The sequence below is a fragment of the Equus asinus genome, chromosome 11, assembly GCF_041296235.1.
Source record: "Equus asinus isolate D_3611 breed Donkey chromosome 11, EquAss-T2T_v2, whole genome shotgun sequence".
In the NCBI taxonomy this organism is placed as follows: domain Eukaryota; kingdom Metazoa; phylum Chordata; class Mammalia; order Perissodactyla; family Equidae; genus Equus; species Equus asinus.
The window spans coordinates 4,032,270-4,051,808 of record NC_091800.1 but is presented as its reverse complement, the minus strand read 5'-3'; the positions used below and the strand labels follow the sequence as shown (position 1 = coordinate 4,051,808).

Genomic DNA, 19,539 nt, shown 5'->3' with positions numbered 1-19,539 from the left:
GCAGTACCATCAGGAATGCTTTCCTTGTATTTTCAGTGCTTTTTCAATTTTTGCCAGTCCCAGATATCAGTGTGGGAGCAAAAACATTTTGGTAACTGAGAGCACAGACTATGGAGGGTTGAGGCAAGGGTGGGAACAACAACAACAAAAATCACCTTTTTTTTTTTTCTAAGTAGTCTGAAGAATTAATGTGAAGTTGAATCATATATGGGAGAACAGTCCTTGTTTATCTCAAAAAGTAGTTCACATTTCTTGAAGAAATTATCATTTGACAAATAATTATTGAGTACCTACTATGTCCTGGGCACTATTCTGGCCATTTGGGAAACCTCAGTGAACAAAACAGACAAAAATCGCTCCTCTTTTCAAGCTCCTTGAAGGGGAGCGATAATAAATAAGTAAATTAAATAATATATTAGAAGACCATAAGTGTGTGGGTAAGTAACTGGGCAGGGTGAGGGGGGTCAGGATTGCAGAGTTCAGGAATTATTTGTGATTTTAAATAGTCCTATCTCTGTAGGCTTTATTTGGGTTAGTAAGAGAGGCCACGAAGACCTAGGGGAAGAGGATTCCAAGCAAAGGCCCTGTGGCACACCAGGCATGTTCAAGGAACAGCAAGAACTGCCGTTGCGGGTTGAGCACAGTGAGGTGGAATTTTGTAGGAGATGGAGTTAGAGGGAAATCAGCTAGTCTTTAGGTCTTTGTAATATCTTTGGCTTTTGCTTTGAGTGAAATGAGGTGCTATTGTAGGGTTTTGAACAGAAGAGTAATTTATGTGTTAAAAAGGTTACTCTGTGGGCCAGCCTGGTGGCTTGGTGAAGTTCACGCGCTCCACTTCAGCAGCCTGGGATTCACAGGTTCACATCCCGGGTGCGGACCTACACATCCCTCGTCAAGCCATGCTGTGGCAGCGTCCCACGTACAAAATAGAGGAGGATTGGCACACATGTTACCTCGGGGACAATCTTTCTCACCAAAAAAAGAAAAAAAAAAGGTTACTCTGCTGCATTGAGAGTAAACTGTCAGTGGCAAAGATGGAAGTAGCAAGACCAGTTGAGAGGCTAATTGCTGTCATCCTAGAGGAAAATGGTGGTGGTCCAGATGAGCAATAATGGTAGAGGTTGTGAGAAGTTAAAGAGAACTCTGTTTGACTCATTCTGCTGACTTCTGGTTTATGAAATGCAGAGGTTATCCAAGATTAACTTGGAAAGTATGGGAAACTGTGAGTGCTGTCTGAAATATAAAATATATTCAGATAGCATGCTTAAGAAATTGAGGTAGGATTGGGATATTTCAACAGTTAAAAAAGTGTTTCAGAGGTAACTCTACAGGACTTTGCTGATGGATTGAGTATGGCAATGAGGAGGGAGGAAGGAATGAAGAAAGGCTCCCAGGAGAGCCTCAGATTTATCTCCCTGAGAACTGCGTGTGGTACACTTTTTCTCTACCTTGTTCCCACTTTATAAAAAAAAAAATGGAAAAGCTCTCACTCATTCTGAATCTTGCTGTGATGGATGTGTGTGGCATGTGTGTAAAAACCTGCAGAATGCCAAATGAAGGGACAGTCCCAAACAGTGTGGTATTGGGAGTGAATGACTGAGTAGTGCATAACCAGTAATTTTACAAGGCAGGAGATTTCCATTCCTTTGCATTAAATAGCACTGAAGAGGGCTTAGTCAAGTTGTCAGTTAACAGATTATTAAAAATAATTTTTTTTTTTTTTTTTTAAAGATTTTTTTTTTTTATTTTTTCCTTTTTCTCCCCAAAGCCCCCCGGTACATAGTCGTGTATTCTTCGTTGTGGGTTCCTCTAGTTGTGGCATGTGGGACGCTGCCTCAGCGTGGTCTGATGAGCAGTGCCATGTCCGCGCCCAGGATTCGAACCGTCGAAACACTGGGCCGCCTGCAGCGGAGCGCACGAACTTAACCACTCGGCCACGGGGCCAGCCCCCTATTAAAAATAATTTTTGATGGTAGATCTCAAGGACTTTTGGCATCTAACTTGAAAGAAGTCAAATAATTCAGAGACCTTGCTATTTTAAAAATACCCTTCATTTATTTATATGAATGTTTTCTCAGTGTTTATGTCTATTAAAATGAAAAACATGAATCAAATTATGCTCAGCTCTGTCTCATTCTAACAGTAAGTAATATTTTTTCACAGATACATGAACTAATTTAGAAAAATAAAACTCCACTACATTAATCTCATTCAAGATGCACAAAATTTTATTTTTATGTTTAACAATTTATTTAAACTTATATTCTGTTCACTTGTGAACTAATCAGTATTGTAATGATACCTCCATCCAGAAGACATTTTTAAACACAGTCTTCTGATCATTGGAAATTTTTAAAAAATATATTTTAATATCTTGACATATTTGAGAGAAGTACATGGTATGATCAGTATAATAAGTAGAAAAATTTATTATATTAGGGTAGTATTCTAAGAGGAAATTGAAAGAAAAATTTAAGGAGAAAAAGAAACATTATAAAGTTTCCAACTGTAGAAGAAAAACTTGTTTACTTTTCAAATGGATCATGGTGGGTATCAAAACACTGTGATAATTAAATTCCAGTGCGAACATTTGAATGGTAACTAACTATTTAATTCAAATTCTGTTAGGCTGCAAATTATATCTTTAAAACTATTTAACTTATGAGACAAATGTGATACATCAACTTAAATGTATTGTGAGGTCATTGGGATATTTTTGCTCACATACACCCTTAAATAATTTTTTAAAGTTTGAGCACTGGTGGTACAAGTATGTGTATAGCAAGAAAAGAAGAGGTTGTGGGGGTAGAACCTTAAAAACCACCTGATTTAAAGAAGATCAGAGGAAGAGGAGGATGTCATAGACCGGGAAGAGTAAGCAAATAGATCAGGGGAAATATGGGAGGTGTGGTGCAAGGGAAGAAATTATTTCAGAAGGGTGGAGGGGTCAGCAGTATCTAGTACTTCTGAGACATCCAGTTAGATAAAGAACTGAAACATGTCCGTAGGATTTCATTACAAGGACATAATTTCAGTCATCTTGAGAGCAGTAAGGAAAGTAGCAGAAGCCAGACTTCAAGTGATTAGAATCCCTGTCTTGGTGCTGATATTCATAAAATGGTGTTTTCATGAGTTCTTTCAATTAAATCCTTTGCTGCTTTGCCTTTTAGCTAAAGTCAAGTTAAATATACATTACTTCTGAGCGTGTGGTCTCCTACTCCCAGCCCCAGAACAAAGACTTTGTTACTTATCTGCATATCATACATGTCATTAACACCACATAGTCATGAATTACCTAGCACAGAAAAGGACAGTATGCACACTCATCTAGGTTATTTTTCTAGCCAAGTTTTTATTTTAAAATGCCATTAAGAATCAAGTTTGTTAGGAAATAAATAGGACTATCAGGTTTAGAGACAAGACTCAATATCCAAATATTCTAGATAAGTCAGTTACCGGATCCTACACCATAAAATGACCATTGTATAAAAACAAGCAGTTCTAACCATGGAAGTTTTAAGAAGTGATGGAGTGCTGAAGAATTTAGCATTTACTCTGAACTTTTAATTTTATGTATTTCTCCATTTTGAATTTGAAAATTTTTTTAGACAGTAAAGCTGCGATTTGCACATGCAGTTAATTGCAACTTCAGCAACAGGGTGTCTCTAGCCGTGACCCTTCCCTTTCTTTGTCTTGTTGCCTACTTCCTGAAAGGTCAGTAATGAAATGGGGCTTTTGTCAACAACCCTATTGGTGAAAATTTCAAGTATAGCCTGGCCTAAATCCAGAGAGTTGAGAAACAAAAAAGGACTTTTAAGAAAAAACTATATTAGATGACCAATTAAATAGATAAAAGAATAAATGACTTCTTTTTTGTACCCACAGGCTGTTATCTGCCGTTCTAAGAGTTTCAGAAGTTGAATCTCGAGCAATAAGAGCAGATCTCACTCATCTACTAAGCCCTCAAATGGGCAAAGATATTGTTTGGTTTCTAAAACGCTGGGCAAAGACTTATCTCCTGGTGAATGAGAAACTGTATGATCAGGTCAGAATATGAAACTGTTTAACTTCATTTGGGCTTATGATGATGGCAATTAGAGAAATGGGAACATTTTTCTTGATGATTTCCTCATCAAAATGTAAGGGGCCTGGCCGGTGGCACAGTGGTTAAGTTTGTGTGCTCCACTTTGGTGGCCTGGGGTTCACTGGTTCGAATCCTGGGCACAGACTTGCACACCACTTGTCAAGCCATGCTCTGGTGGCGTCCCACATAGCAGAACTAGAATGACCTACAACTAGGATATACAACTATGTGCTGGGGCTTTGGGGAGGGAAAAAAAAGAGGAAGATTGACCACAGATGTTAGCTCAGGGCCAATCTTAAAAAAAAAATGTAACTAAGACTTGAACATTTTCCACATTGAGAGAACTATATGAATGGCATGCTATTTTAATAACTTTTCTTAGAGCACATCATTTGATTCAGCTTATTTTAACCAATATTAAGTTACAGATTACTATTTGGGAATGGATTAATTTATATTCTTTGTATTTGGTGTAAATATCATGTTAGTGTGTTAATAATATGAGGGTAATCAACAGGAAAATCACAGTGGAAAACGTAAGTGGATTGAGGATGTCTTTCTTGGACTTATGGAAATGAATACATTTGTAAAATTGATGTAAACGGTACTTCAGATTTGGATGCTAATTTCAGTTTGATTTTTCTATGGATTTTTTTTCAGCTGATCTTTCTCACCTTTTTAAAAAATTTGTTTTCTCTCTTAAGATAAGTCTACCCTTCAGTACAGCATTTGGAGCAGATACAGAGGGTTCTCAGTGGATTATTGGCTACCTCTTACAGAAAGTCATCAGTAACCTCTCAGTATGGAGTAGTGAACAGGACCTTGCAAATGACACTGTACAACTCCTTGTCACTTTGGTGGAAAGAAGAGAAAGGTAAGTTGATTATAAGATGCAGAATCTGTGTGTGTGTGTAACTCCAGTTTGCTCTTTAGTCTGGTTTTTCAAGTGGCTAACAGTTACATGGTCCTAAGCTCCAGATACACCCTGTAGTTTTGGAGCAGTACATTTAAAAAAATAGTATCGTATTGTGACAAATACAAATAGGGCTTTCCCATCTTACGGCTGAGGATTGCATTGATTGTTCAAGGATTTGGCATCAGAGATTCTTATGAGTAACATATATTTAATTTGGTAATTTATAGTTTTAAAAACACTTTAGTATAGAATAGTCTTGTTTGATTTTTCAGGTACCCTGTTAGTATTATCCTATTTTATAGATGAGAAAAACTGATATTTTAATAATTAATATTTAATTTTGCAAAGTAAAATTTTTCACACTTTCTACAACAAATTCTGGGAATGTTTTCATTTGTCTTACCACATAGAAATATGATTGTTGTTATTAGTACTATTGTCATTGGCTACTGTTTATTGAGTTCTTAGAATTTACTAGGGACTGTTCCAAACATTTCATATATAGTGTCTCATTTAATTGTCACATCAGTCTCAGCCATGAGATTTAGGGCTGTTATTAGTGTAGTTATCCCTATTTTACAGATCAAGAAACTGATAATTAAGAGAGAGTAAATAAATTTTACATTGTCAAACGACTAAGGGGATTTGAATGCAAGCTTGTCTGCCTCCAAAGTCTATACCAAATTTACTCTACCATACTTTAAAAATTAATTAAACCCATAGTAAAAATGGCAAAAATGAATGACAGAGAAAGAATACCCAGGGCAGCAAGGCAGAAGAAAATAACCTACAAAGGATCCCCTATCAGACTTTCAGCGGATTTCTCTACAGAAACCTTACAAGCTAGGAGAGATTGGAGTGACATATTCAAAACTTTAAAGGATAAAAATCTTCAGCCAAGAATACTCTATCCAGCAAAAATATCCTTCAGATATGAGGAAGAAATTAAATCTTTTCCAGACAAACAAAAGCTAAGGGACTTTGTAGTCACAAGACCTCCACTACAAGAAATCCTCAAGAAGGCTCTCATACCTGAAAAAAGACAAAAAGGGAGTAAGGGGTTACAAAACACAGAGTAGAGAGACAAATAGACTCAGAATAGGATAGCAAATATTCAACTATAGCATTAGGATAAAGGGAAGTAAATCACCAAAGCAAAGACAATCTTATCACTACAAACTCACAACGCAAGTTGGAATAAGAGATGAAAATAAATAACTTAGGAGGGGAGGAGGAAAGAGACTGAAACAGTCTAGGCTAAGGAAGTAAGAGACCACCAGAAAATGGACTATGTTATACACGAGATTCTGAATACAAACTTCAGGGTAGCCGCTAAACTAAAACACAGAACAGAGACACAAAACATGAATAAGGAAAAGTCTAAGAAACCCAGCATAAGAAATTGCAGAAGTCAATGGGTAGGCTAAAATACACAGGACGAGAAACAAGGGAAAAACAGGAAAACCGGAAAACGAGCAACAGAATGACAGCATTAAGCCCTCATGCATCAGTACTCACACTGAATGTAAACGGATTGAACTCTCCAATAAAAAGACACAGAGTGGCAAAACGGATTAAAGAACAAGATCCAACAATTTGTTGCCTCCAGGAAACACACCTCAGCTCCAAGGACAAACACAGGCTCAGAGTGAAGGGGTGGAAGACAATCCTCCAAGCTAATAGCAAACAAAAGAAAGCAGGTGTCACAATACTTATATCAGACAAAACAGACTTCAAGATAAGGCAGGTAAAGAGAGACATAGAGGGCCAATATATAATGACTAAAGGGACGCTTCATCAAGAAGAAATAACGCTTATAAATATCTATGCACCCAAGTTCATAAAGCAACTATTAACAAACCTAGAAGAAGATATCAAAAATAACACAATAGTAGTAGGGGACCTCAACACACCACTCACATCAATGGACAGATCATCCAGACAGAAAGTCAGCAAAGAAAGAGTGGAGCTAAACGAAGAGCTAAAACAGTTGGACTTAATAGACATGTGCAGAACACTCCATCCAAAAACAACAGAATACACGTTCTTCTCAAGTGCGCATGGAACATTCTCAAGGATAGACCATAGGTTAGGGAAACAAGGCAAGCCTCTACAAATTAAAAAAAATTGAAATAATAACAAGCATCTCCTCCGATCATAATGCTATAAAGCTAGAAATTAATTACAAGAAAAAAGCTGAGAAAGGCACAAGGATGTGGAGACTAAACAATATGCTATTGAACAAACAATGGATCATTGAAGAAATTAAAGAAGAAATAAAAAAATACCTGGAGGCAAATGAAAATGATAACATGCCATACCAACTCATATGGGATGCAGCAAAAGCTGTATTAAGAGGAAAATTCATTGCAATATACGCACATCTTAACAAACAAGAAAAATCCCAAATCAGCAATCTTAAACTACACCTAACTGAATTAGAGAAAGAAGAACAAAGCCCAAAGTCAGCAGAAGGAGAGAAATAATAAAAATCAGAGCAGAAATAAATGCTATTGAAACAAAAAAGTCAGTAGAAAGGATCAATGAAACAAAGAGCTGGTTCTTTGAGAAGATAAGTAAAATTGACAAGCCCCAAGCCAGACTTAAAAGAAAAAAAGAGGGAAAGCTCAAATAAACAAAATCAGAAATGAAAGAGGAGACATAACAACAGACTCCACAGAAATACAACAGATTATAAGGGAATACTATGAAAAACTATATGCCACCAAAATGGATAACCTAGAGGAAATGGATAAATTCTTGGACTCCTACAATCTCCCAAAGCTCACTCAAGAAGAAGCAGACAATTTGAACAGACCAATCACAAGGAAACAGATTGAAACAGCCATAAAAGCATCCCAAAGAATAAAACCCCAGGACCAGATGGCTTTCCTGGGGAATTCTATCAAACTTTCAGAGAGGATTCAATACCTATCCTTTTCAAGCTATTCCAAAAAATTAGGGAGGATGGAACACTTCCTAACACATTCTACGCGGCTAACATCATGCTGATACCAAAGCCTGACAAGGACAGCACGAAAAAGGAGAACTACAGGCCAATATCACTGATGAACATAGATGCAAAAATTCTAAACAAAATTTTGGCAAACCAAATACAGCAATTCATCAAAAGGGTCATACATCATGATCAAGTGGGATTCATACCAGGGACACAGGGATGGTTCCACATCCGCAAATCAATCAACGTGATACACCACATCAACAAACTGAGGAATAAAAACCACATGATCATCTCAATAGATGCAGAGAAAGCATTTGACAAGATCCAACAGCCATTTATGATAAAAACTCTGAACAAAATGGGCATAGAAGGGAACTACCTCAACATAATAAAGGCCATAAATGACAAACCCACAGCCAACATCATGCTCAATGGGCAAAAACTGAGCACCATGCCCCTGAAAACAGGAACGAGACAAGGATGCCCTGTATCACCACTCTTATTTAACATAGCACTGGAGGTTTTGACCAGAGCAATCAGGCAAGAAAAAGGAATGAAAGGAATCCAAATAGGGAGGGAAGAAGTGAAACTCTCGCTGTTTGCAGACAACATGATCTTATATCTAGAAAACCCCACAGAATCCATTGGAAAACTTTTAGAAGTAATCAACAACTACAGCAAAGTTGCAGGGTATAAAATCAATTTACATAAATCAGCATTTCTATACTCTAATAAGGAACTAACAGAAAAAGAACTGGAACACAATACCCTTCACAATCGCAACAAAAAGAATAAAATACCTCGGGGTGAATTTAACTAAGGAAGTGAAAGACTTATACAATGAAAATTACAAGGGTTTTCTGACAGAAATGGATGACGACATAAAGAGGGGGAAAGACATTTCATGTACGTGGATCAGAAGAATAAACATAGGTAAAATGTCCATTCTACCTAAAGCAATCTACAGATTCAATGCCATCCCAGTCAGAATCCCAATGACATTCTTTACAGAAATAGAACAAAGAATCCTAAAATTCATATGGGGCAACAAAAGACCCCGAATTGCTAAAGCGATCCTGAGAAAGAAGAACAAAGCTGGAGGCATCTCAATCCCTGACTTCAAAGCATACTACAAAGCTACAGTAATCAAAACAGCATGGTACTGGTACAAAAATAGGTGCACAGATCAATGGAACAGAATTGAAAGCCCAGAAATAAAACCACACATCTATGGACAGCTAATCTTCAACAAAGGAGCTCAGGGCCTGCACTGGAGAAAAGAAAGTCTTTTCAACAAATGGTGATGGGAAAACTGGAAAGCCACATGTAAAAGAGTGAAAATTGACCATTCTTTTTCACCATTCACCAAAATAAATTCAAAATTGATCAAAGACCTAAAGGTGAGACCTGAAACCGTAAGGCTTCTAGAAGAAAATGTAGGCAGTACACTCTTTGACATCAGTATCAAAAGGATCTTTTTGGACACCATGTCTTCTCAGACAAGGGAAACAATACAAAGAATAAACAAATGGGACTTCATCAGACTAAAGAGCTTCTTCAAGGCAAGGGAAAACAGAATTTAAACAAAAAAACAACCCACTAACTGGGAAAAAATATTTGCAAGTCATATATCTGACAAAGGCTTAATATCCATAACATATAAAGAACTCACACAACTCAACAACAAAAAATTAAACAACCCAATCAAAAACTGGGCAGGAGACATGAACAGACATTTCTCCAAAGAAGACATATGATTGGCCAATAGGCACATGAAAAGATGTTCATCATCACTGATCATCAGGGAAATGCAAATCAAAACTACACTAAGATATCACCTTACACCCGTTAGAATGACAAAAATAACCAAAACAAATAGTAACAAATGTTGGACAGGTTGTGGAAAAAAAGGAACCCTCATACACTGTTGGTGGGAATGCACACTGGTGCAGCCACTATGGAAAACAGTATAGAGATTCCTCAAAAAATTAATAATAGAACTACCATATGATCCAGCTATCCCACTACTGGGTATCTATCCAAAGAGCTGGAAGTCAGCAATTCCAAAAGTCTTATGCACCCCAATGTCCATTGTATCATTATTTACAATAGCCAAGATGTGGAAGCAACCTAAGTGCCCATCAACAGATGATTGGATAAAAAAGAAGTGGTATATATATACAATGGAATACTACTCAGCCATAAAAAAACCCAAAATCGTCCCATTTGCAACAACATGGATGGACCATGAGGGAATTATGTTAAGTGAAATAAGCCATATACAGGAGGACAATCTCTGTATGACTCCGCTCATATGAGGAATTTAAACACGTGGACAAAGAGAATAGATTAGTGGCTACCAGGGGAAAGGTGCAGTGTGGGGGGTGGACACAAAGGGTGAAGGGGTGCAACTACAACACGACTGACAAACAATAATGTACAACTGAAATTTCGCAAGATTGTAGCCTATCATTAACTCAAAAACAAATTTCTTTAAAAATTAATTAAACCCAGTTACCTTCCATTTTTGTTTACTTAGTATGCATCCAATGTAAGTAATACATCTTACATTTTGTTATCTCTACCCATAGGGCTAACTTAGTAATTCAGTGTGAAAATTGGTGGAACTTAGCCAAGCAGTTTGCAAGTCGAAGCCCACCCCTGAATTTCTTGTCCAGTCCTGTGCAGAGGACACTCATGAAGGCTCTTGTCTTGGGAGGTTTTGCACATATGGACACAGAAACCAAACAACAGTATTGGACAGAGGTAACAGTTCCCCTTATTTTGATTGCATCCTCTCATGTAACCCTGTAGTTGTTTTATCTGTGTGTTGTCATAAAATAGTCTGTGGAGACGTGAACTTTTCAGTCCTAGCTTTTCTGTTATCTTTCCCTCTAATGAATAGGTTGAAGCTTTACAGCTATCATCCTATGATCTATCTATATCTGCTCTGATGACGTTGATGTTGTCAAGTGTTCCATCGTTTAGGCATTTTTCCACAATGCAAATTAGAGCCTGAACTGGTGTATTAATTCTCCATTAAGAATCAGTGAGATGTTCCCTTATCTTGAACAAGGAGTTGCATGTTAGCCATTGTGTTAGTTTGCCATTGTATTAATTGCTGTACCAGCAGAAAGTTATTGTGTTACAGTTCTGTGGGCCAGAAGTCTGAGATCAAGGTGTTGGTAGGGTTGGCTCCTTTTTTAAGCCTGTGAGGGAGGATCTGTTCCAGGCCTCTCCCCAAGCTTCTGCTGGTTTGCTGGCAATCTTTGGCGTTCCTTGGCTTATAGAAGCATCGCTCTGATCTCTACCTTCATCTTCCCATGACATTCTCCATGTGAGTATGTCTGTTTCCAAATTTCCCCTTTTTGTAAGGACACCTGCCAGTCATACTGGATTAGGGACTCACCCTAATGACCTTATCTTAATTTATCTAGTTACATCTGAAACAACCCGATTTCCAAATAAGACCATGTTCTGAGTTACTGGTGATTGGGACTTCAACCTATCAATTTTGGGGGGATATAATTCAGCCCATAACAACCACCATAGACACCTTACCTTATTTAATAAGCTTTAAATCAAGAAGCAAGAGTTACCAGTGTATGTAGGTTGCCAGCCTATAATCTTTGTGACTAGAGTACTCTTGATGTCTGAGAAGGGGCATGGTAACAGAATTAAGCAGTTGTCTGTGACTTTAGAGCCAGAAGGAAAACCCGGCTGACCATGTATTTCTAGTTCAAATAATTGTATTATCGTATGTATAGCTTTAAATAGAATTAAGATATTATCATCATATATAAGGATGTTTACTCTTATACCCAGGGCAGAACTGATTATCTGACGTTATGTTCTATGCCAAGAGGAATTAGAAAGGAAAGAAACAGGCGAGAGCTTTGTTTGGTCTTGACCTTACAGAACAGAGGTTGGCCAACTGCAGCCCACAGATAAAATCTGGCCTGCTCCCTGTTCTGTAAAATAAAGTTTTTGAAACACAGTCTTGCTCAATTGTTTACATCTTGTCTGTGACTTGTTTCTGCACTACAGTGCAAGCATAATTGAGTAGTTGGACCAGAGATGGTATGTCCTACAAAGTCTAAAATGTTTTCCCTCTGGCCCTTTATTGAAAAAAGTTTGCTAATCCTTACTGTGGGGGCTTAATTTTTTACCCTTTTTTAAAGGTAATCAATTGGAAAGAGATGAGGATAGTAGCAGAATTCTGCTACTGACATTCAGGAGGTCGTATTGTGTGATTTGTGTGTTATTTTTTTTTTTCTTTTTGGAACCTAAATTACTCGGAAGTGAGATGATGGCGTGTACTTATATGCTTTTCCATAAATATGATTTTCTTTTTTTCCCCCTAGTTTTATTGAGATGTAATTGACATACATCACTGTATAAGTGTAAGGTCCATAGCATGACGGCGTGACTTACATATGTCGTGAAATGATTACCACAATAAGTTAGTTAGCATCCATCATCTCATACAGATGTATTAAAAAGAAAAAGCAAAAAAAAAAAAATTCTCTTTCCTTGTGTTAATAACAGCTTTCATATGATCATATAGCAGTGTTAACTATAGTCATCATGTTGTACATTATTACATCCCTAGCACTTATTTATCTTATAACTGGAAGTTTGTACCTTTTGACCCTGTGCCTCCAATTCCCTCTCCCTCCACCTCCTTCTTCTGGTAACCACAAATCTTTTTCTATGAGTTTGGTTTTGTTTTTTGATTTTCAGGGTTTTTTTTAGATTCCACATATAAGTAAGATCATACAGTATTTGTCTTTCTCTGTCTGACTTATTTCATTTAGCATAATGCCCTCAATTCATCTATGTTGTTGCAAATGGCAGGATTTCCTCATTTTTTAATGGCTGAATAATATTCCATTGTGTGCATATATACACCACAACTTCTTTATCCATTCATCTGTTGATGGAACTTAGGTTGTTTCCATGTCATGGCTGTCGTAAATGATAAATAACAAAAATTCAACTGAGTAAATTTAAAGGTCAAATTGGCTTTATTAAATGATTCATGAATTGGGCAGCACTCCCTTTAGGAAGTAGAGAACTCTGTCGAGCTGCAGAAGAGCAAAGGTTTGTCAAAGCAGAGAGGGAGGGGGAAAAAAGGAAGTTGTTTGTGCAGAGTGCATTGTGTTAGGGGCCTGTGGGTGGATTCTCCCCAGGTGCTGACCAGGAAGTTCCAGGTTGCTGGGAGGGTGGAAACTGCAGTTAGGTTAGGTGTTAAGTTTTGGTGGAGCTTAGCATAAGTGACTCCATTTTGGCCCTGTTGTCTCCTTTTTTATTTATTCATTCGTTTATTTGATTGAGGTAACACTGGTTTATAATATTATATAAATTTCAGGTGTACGTCATTATATCTCGATTTCTGTGTATGTTGTCTGTTTTTTAACATAATAATACTGCCATGAACATGGGGTGCAGATATCTTTTCAAGTTAGTGTTTTTGTCTCCTTTGGATCTATTCCCAGAAGTGGAATTGCTGGATCATATGGCAGTTCTACTTTTAATTTTTTGAGGATCCTCCGAACTGCTTTCCATAGAGGCTGCACCAGTTTGCAATCCCATCAACAGTGCACAGAAGTTCCCTTTTCTCCACATCCTCACCAGCACTTATGTTATCTCTTGTCTTTTTTGATGATTGCCATTCTAACAGGTGTGAAATAGTATTTCATTCTGTTTTTAATTTGCATTTCCCTCCTGACTAGTGATGTTGAGCACCTTTTCATGTTTCTGTTCTTTCTTTATGTATGCCAGAAGTTAGGATGACCTTCAAAATGCAGGATGTAATGCATAGTTCAGATATTCTTTTTCTGTGCTTTCTCCAACAAGTAGAAATGTTTTGGAAAGTGAATATTTATCCAAGTTGAGGAAATAAAGTTGAAGAAATAAATAAAGCATGTGAATCAAACTTTTAGAAAAACTTTTAGAAAATTCATGCTTTCCTTTTATAGGTTCTTCAGCCACTTCAGCAGCGGTTCTTAAGAGTGATAAATCAAGAAAATTTTCAGCAGATGTGCCAGCAAGAGGAGGTCAAGCAGGAGATCACTGCCACACTGGAGGCCCTCTGTGGCATTGCCGAGGCTACCCAGATCGACAACGTAGCGATCCTGTTTAATTTTCTAATGGATTTCCTCACCAATTGCATTGGATTGATGGAAGTTTATAAAAATACTCCAGAGACTGTCAATCTCATAATAGAAGTTTTTGTTGAAGTTGCACATAAACAGATATGCTATCTTGGTGAGGTAAGCGCTTTCTAATTTTATCCCTTCAGGATTAAAGCTATAACAAAATAATAGATACGTTACTTCAAGTTTAATGAATATTATCTGAAATAATATTTTTATGCTTCCAAAAGATTTCTCATAAAAACTATTTTCAAAAGAACTCCGAATTCAGAGTAAGGCATGTTGAATGAATATAAATTCTTGCCCTAAAAAATGTTAATAATAGTGGGGCCAGCCCGGTGGCATAAGGGTTAAGTTTTGGCACTCTGCTTCAGCAGCCTGGGATTTGTGGGTTCAGATCCCGGGCACAGACCTATCTGCCACTCATCAAGCCATGCTGTGGCAGCATCCAACATACAAAATGGAGGAATATTGGCACAGATGTTAGCTCAGGGCCAATCTTCCTCACCAAAAAAAGAAAGTTAATGGTAATTTCTTTGGCCTCATATGTCATTCAGTCAAACTTATTCAAATGAGGAATATTTGGTAAAACAAATGGATTCTGGTAGAAAATTTTAACCAATTTCTCTGTCATAAAACCCTAAGGCTTAAAATTTTAAATGACAATTTATATCTTTGTTTGTAAATCAGACGAATGTTTACACACACTAAATTGTCTTATATTCAGTAAGCAAAGATGGTATTTTTTGTCCCATTAAATTACAATAGTTTGTCTTCATCCAAGGTTTCACTTTTCATGGTTCAGTTACCTGCAGTCCAACTGCAGTTCAAAAATATTAAATGGAGGGGCCAGCCTGGTGGCGCAGTGGTTAACTTCGCACATTCTGCTTCTCGGCCGCCTGGGGTTTGCCGGTTCGGATCCTGGGTGCAGACATGGCACCACTTGGCATGCCATGCTGTGCTAGGCATCCCACATATAAAGTAGAGGAAGATGGGCATGGATGTTAGCTCAGGGCCAGTCTTCCTCAGCAAAAAGAGGAGGATTGGCAATAGTTAGCTCAGGGCTAATCTTCCCCCCCCAAAAAAAAAGTTAAATGGAAAGTTCCAGAAATAATAAGTTTTAAATTGCACACTGCTCTGAGTAGTGTGATGAAATCTCACACTGTACCATCCCATCCTGCCCTGTCTAGCCCAGGATATGAATCATCTCCTTGTCCAGCATATCCACACTGTAGATGCCACCTGCCCATTAGTCACTAGGAGCCATTTCAGTTATCAATCAACTGTCATCAGATCGACTGTCTCCTTATTGGATTCAGTATAGGGTTCAGTACTATCCATGGTTTCAGGCATCCACTGAGGGTCTTGGAATGTATCCTCCTTAGATAAGGGGGGCACAGTTGTGTTTACAAAGCTATTTTAAAATAGCCTTTAAGGAATATATTTGTATTTGTTAGCAGATTAGTTTATATCTTATTCCAGATCATTTAATATAGGTTCCTGATTTGTAAACATTTTTTGTTAGAGTAAAGGAACCTGCTTAAAAGTAAGATTATATTCTATAAATCTATGAATGTAGTCACAGATACATTACTGAGAGGGCAGGCCAGTGCTGTTTATTCTAATATTTAAGACCACTATTTGGTACTCTGTGCTTTTGCAAGTGAAACAATTTTAAACTTTAAAATACTAAATTTTATACAGGAAGCTGAACAGGAGAAGTAAAGCAATTCTGTGGCCAAAATCTTATCATCTTTCTATTATATATTATCAAGTAACCAAAAACTTGGATGACAGATTTTATTGTTATTGTTTTATATGTTTTAAACATGTCTGTAATAGTTAATGTATGCTTTTTCATTCTTGTTAATGTTTTAGTATAGTTTAAAACATATTAGAGCTATTATTAGAATTGAGTGAATTTATTAGATTATGTTTTTAAGTTTCTTTAGTATTTATATGTGTCCCCAGCTAGGCACTGCCTAGTAGCATAATGTATGCATGCTTTCTTACAGTCCAAAGCTATGAACTTATATGAAGCCTGCCTTACTTTGTTGCAAGTATATTCTAAGAATAATTTAGGGCGGCAAAGAATAGATGTTACAGCTGAGGAAGAGCAATACCAAGACTTGCTTCTCATTATGGAACTTCTTACTAACCTTCTATCAAAAGAATTCATAGATTTCAGTGATACAGGTAAGGTGTGGTGTGATCGTTTTTAAATTTGTTGTTACTGTTTTTATCAAAGCAAAGGAATGTTTTCATTAAGTGAAATCCCGTGAAGAAGTTCAGTTCACAAAATACAGTCATGCATCAGTTAATGTCGGGGTGTGTTCTGAGAAATGCATCGTTAGGCAATTTCGTCATTGTGCAAACACCTTAAAGTATATTTACATAAACCTAGATTATTACACAAACCTGGGCTATAGGATACTAACCCTTTGGGATCACCATCATATATGACCAAAACATGGTCGTGCAGCCCATGACTGTAGATGAGAGTCGATCTCTTTGTTTGAAGTGAGAGTGGGACCAATAGCCCTTGCGCTTGCCCTTCCTCTTATAGGAATAATAGTAATAATAGCTTCAATGAATTAGGTTCTTCCGTTTGTTTGTTTAGTTTTCCTTCACCTGACTCTTACCCCACTGCCAACTTTGCCTTAAAACAAAAGGGATCTTGTCTTCTAAGAGAAAAACGAATCCTATCTAGCATCTTCTTTCATGTGTTGTGCAGACATTTGTGGTAGTGGACACTGTTGACTTCTTCATTTTGAGATTCTCTCTCTAAGTTGGATACTGTAACATTCCACTTTACTCGTTACTCCCAATACTTGAGATTGTTTTTTCTCTGTTTCCTTTCTTGTTTCATTTTCCTTATTTGCTGAACAAGGGTTTTTTCCAGTGTCTGCCCTGTCCTAGGCACCATGAGCTTCACAGTCTAGAAGGTTTACTCTCTTTCACAGTTAACTAGGGGTACCTAGGTGAAATGGTTTGAAAAGCACTGTCCTACACTTTCTCTCAGTGAATTCTTTTTATACCAAAGCCTCAGCTGCTACTCTTTTTCTAGGCCCAGCCTCTTATCCAAGTGTCATTCTCATGTTTTCTGATTCCTTCAGGTTGTTGCTTCGTAATCCAGAAGTTCTTAACCTTTTCTAGATCAGATGTGCCTTTAAAATCTGGAATAGTTACTGAGCCTTTCCCTTGAAAATTGTGTGTTATATCAACCCACAGAGTTTCACATACTCTATTAGTTGATTCATGGACCTTGGGAACTCTTCGACTTTGCAGGGGTGTAAGGCCCCAGCTTAAGTGCCTGCACCCCGAGGAGTGTGACTCAAAGTTAAGAACTAATACTGAAAGGTATGGGGGCCGGCCCCATGGCCGACTGTTGGGTTCGTGTGCTCTGCTTCGGCGGCCCAGAGTTTCACCGGTTCGGATCCTGGGTGTGGACATGGCATCCCTCATGAGGCCATGCTGAGGCAGTGTCCCACATAGCACAAGCAGAGACACTCACAACTAGAATCTACAACTATGTACTGGGGGGCTTTGGGGAGAATTAAAAAAAGAAAGATTGGCAACACTTGGTTAGCTCAGGTGCCAATCTTAAAAGAAAAGAAAAAAAATCCTGAAAGGGATGGAAGAGCTGTGAAAGGCATTTGGAGGGAAAAGCCCTGTTAGGCTCCCAGGTTTCCGGTGCAAGTTGCACTTTCCCCTCTCTGCTATTCTGAAAACAGATTGTAGAACTAACAATAAACAGTTGAGGGGGAGGTTTTCAAAATAAAAAACTTAAAATCATAATAAAACATTAAGAAAAGAAATCGCAACTAAAATGCTCAGGATTTAAAGTACAAATTAAGGGGGAAAGATTAAAATAAGGGTAAGTAGGGTTGAAATTTAGAAGAAAGAAAAATGAAGACAAAATAGAAAATGATAGAGAAACAGCATTAGCTGATCAAATAGATGATAAAGAGGAAGATATTAGATTTTAGAATAATTACTTAAAAATACTAAGTGAGATAAAGAACATTTTAAATATTATGAAATAAAATTAACATATTAGGTGAGGTATTAAAAGCATAACTGGAAATGGGCTTCAGCACTACATTCTTGAATCCTTAGTGGAGCTCGTGACTAGAGAGCTGGGTCCCACAGTGTTCAAGTCCGGATGGCCTTCACAGGCCCTGAGAGGCCCAGCGGCTGTGGCTGAGCTCCACAGCTGTCCTCCCACAGCTCCAGAGCAGGCCCAGCCTTCCCGCCGAGTGGAGTCCGTGTGCACCAGTGCCCGGCTTTGGAAAATGGGATTCTTCCAACTAGAACTGACACTCCTGGGGAGAAGTTCAGAATTAGGCTGACGAAGTGGTTTTCAAGGAGAAGTGCTTTTTATTACCCCGTTTTACCTTTTTTTTTTCTTGTTATAAAAGTAATAGCTCTTAATAGAAAAATTTTTAAGTACAGAGACAGAACAATCACCCAAACTTTGACATAATCCAGAATCAACTATAAATTCCATTTCAGTAATTTCTCTTTTGGTTATTTTGTACAGTTTTCTTTGTGATCACACTCAAGTATAATTTTATATTCTGCCTTTTTCATTATTGTTAGCTTTTTCCTTCTCATTAAAATTTTGCATGACTTCTTGACGGCTTCACAGTTTTCCATATTTTGGAATTTAGCCTGTTTCCCTAATATTGGACATCTACAATTTACAGTACATTTATGATTTTGCTATTATAAATAGTGATGCAGGCGTCACTTCTGTGGATAGATCTCTGAATTTCTTACTATATCCTTAGTATATACAATGCTCAAAAGTGTCTTAATATACTGCTTTTGAGAGTAACTATCACACTGTGTCCTCACCAACATTTACATGTTATCATTTAAAAGTCATTTTTAATTTAATACATCAGAAGCAGTATCTTGAAAACATTTACATTGCTTGACGAATGATTAGAATGAACTGATTTTCATTGGGTTTGTGGTTTTGTTAGATGTTTGTTTATGGGTTTTGCTCACTTATCTGTTTGGGTCTTAGGATTCTTATTAATTTATATGCATTCTTTATAGATTAAGGATAATAACCCTTTATCATATTAGTAACTTTTTTAAAAACTACTTTCTTTTTTATGTAATGTTTTAATTTCTATATTTTTCTCCATTCTTTTTCAGCTTAGAAAAATTACACATACCTAAGAGATAAAATAAATATTATTGTGGAAATTATTTAATTCATTGTATGACCAGTGTGTTGGTGGAGTAGATTTTACTTTTCAAAATATTGATTAAGCAGTTGTTTTACTTTCATTGTTGTAGAATAATAATGTAAACACAGAGTATCTGCATCAAGTACTCAGAGACCCTAAAAAATGAAATGCAAAGGATGACCCAGGGCAAGGCTTACCAGATGTCTTTATTATCC

General features: G+C 37.3%; 1 protein-coding gene and 1 long non-coding RNA gene across 7 annotated transcripts in view; one reads left to right on the top strand and one right to left on the bottom strand.

Annotated features, from left to right (window-relative positions):
- Positions 1-19,539, bottom strand: part of LOC123288902 (uncharacterized) — a 68,001-nt gene that overhangs the window by 16,579 nt on the left and 31,883 nt on the right. The window lies entirely within an intron of this gene.
- XPO4 (exportin 4) overlaps positions 1-19,539 on the top strand; it is a 126,640-nt gene that overhangs the window by 95,843 nt on the left and 11,258 nt on the right. For all 5 annotated transcript variants that reach the window (XM_070520381.1, XM_070520385.1, XM_070520384.1 and 2 more), the window contains 5 exons: positions 3,886-4,045; positions 4,789-4,958; positions 10,554-10,728; positions 13,944-14,237; positions 16,136-16,316. In XM_070520381.1, the coding sequence (XP_070376482.1) occupies positions 3,886-4,045; positions 4,789-4,958; positions 10,554-10,728; positions 13,944-14,237; positions 16,136-16,316 (980 nt within the window). The remainder of the gene's footprint in view (positions 1-3,885; positions 4,046-4,788; positions 4,959-10,553; positions 10,729-13,943; positions 14,238-16,135; positions 16,317-19,539) is intronic.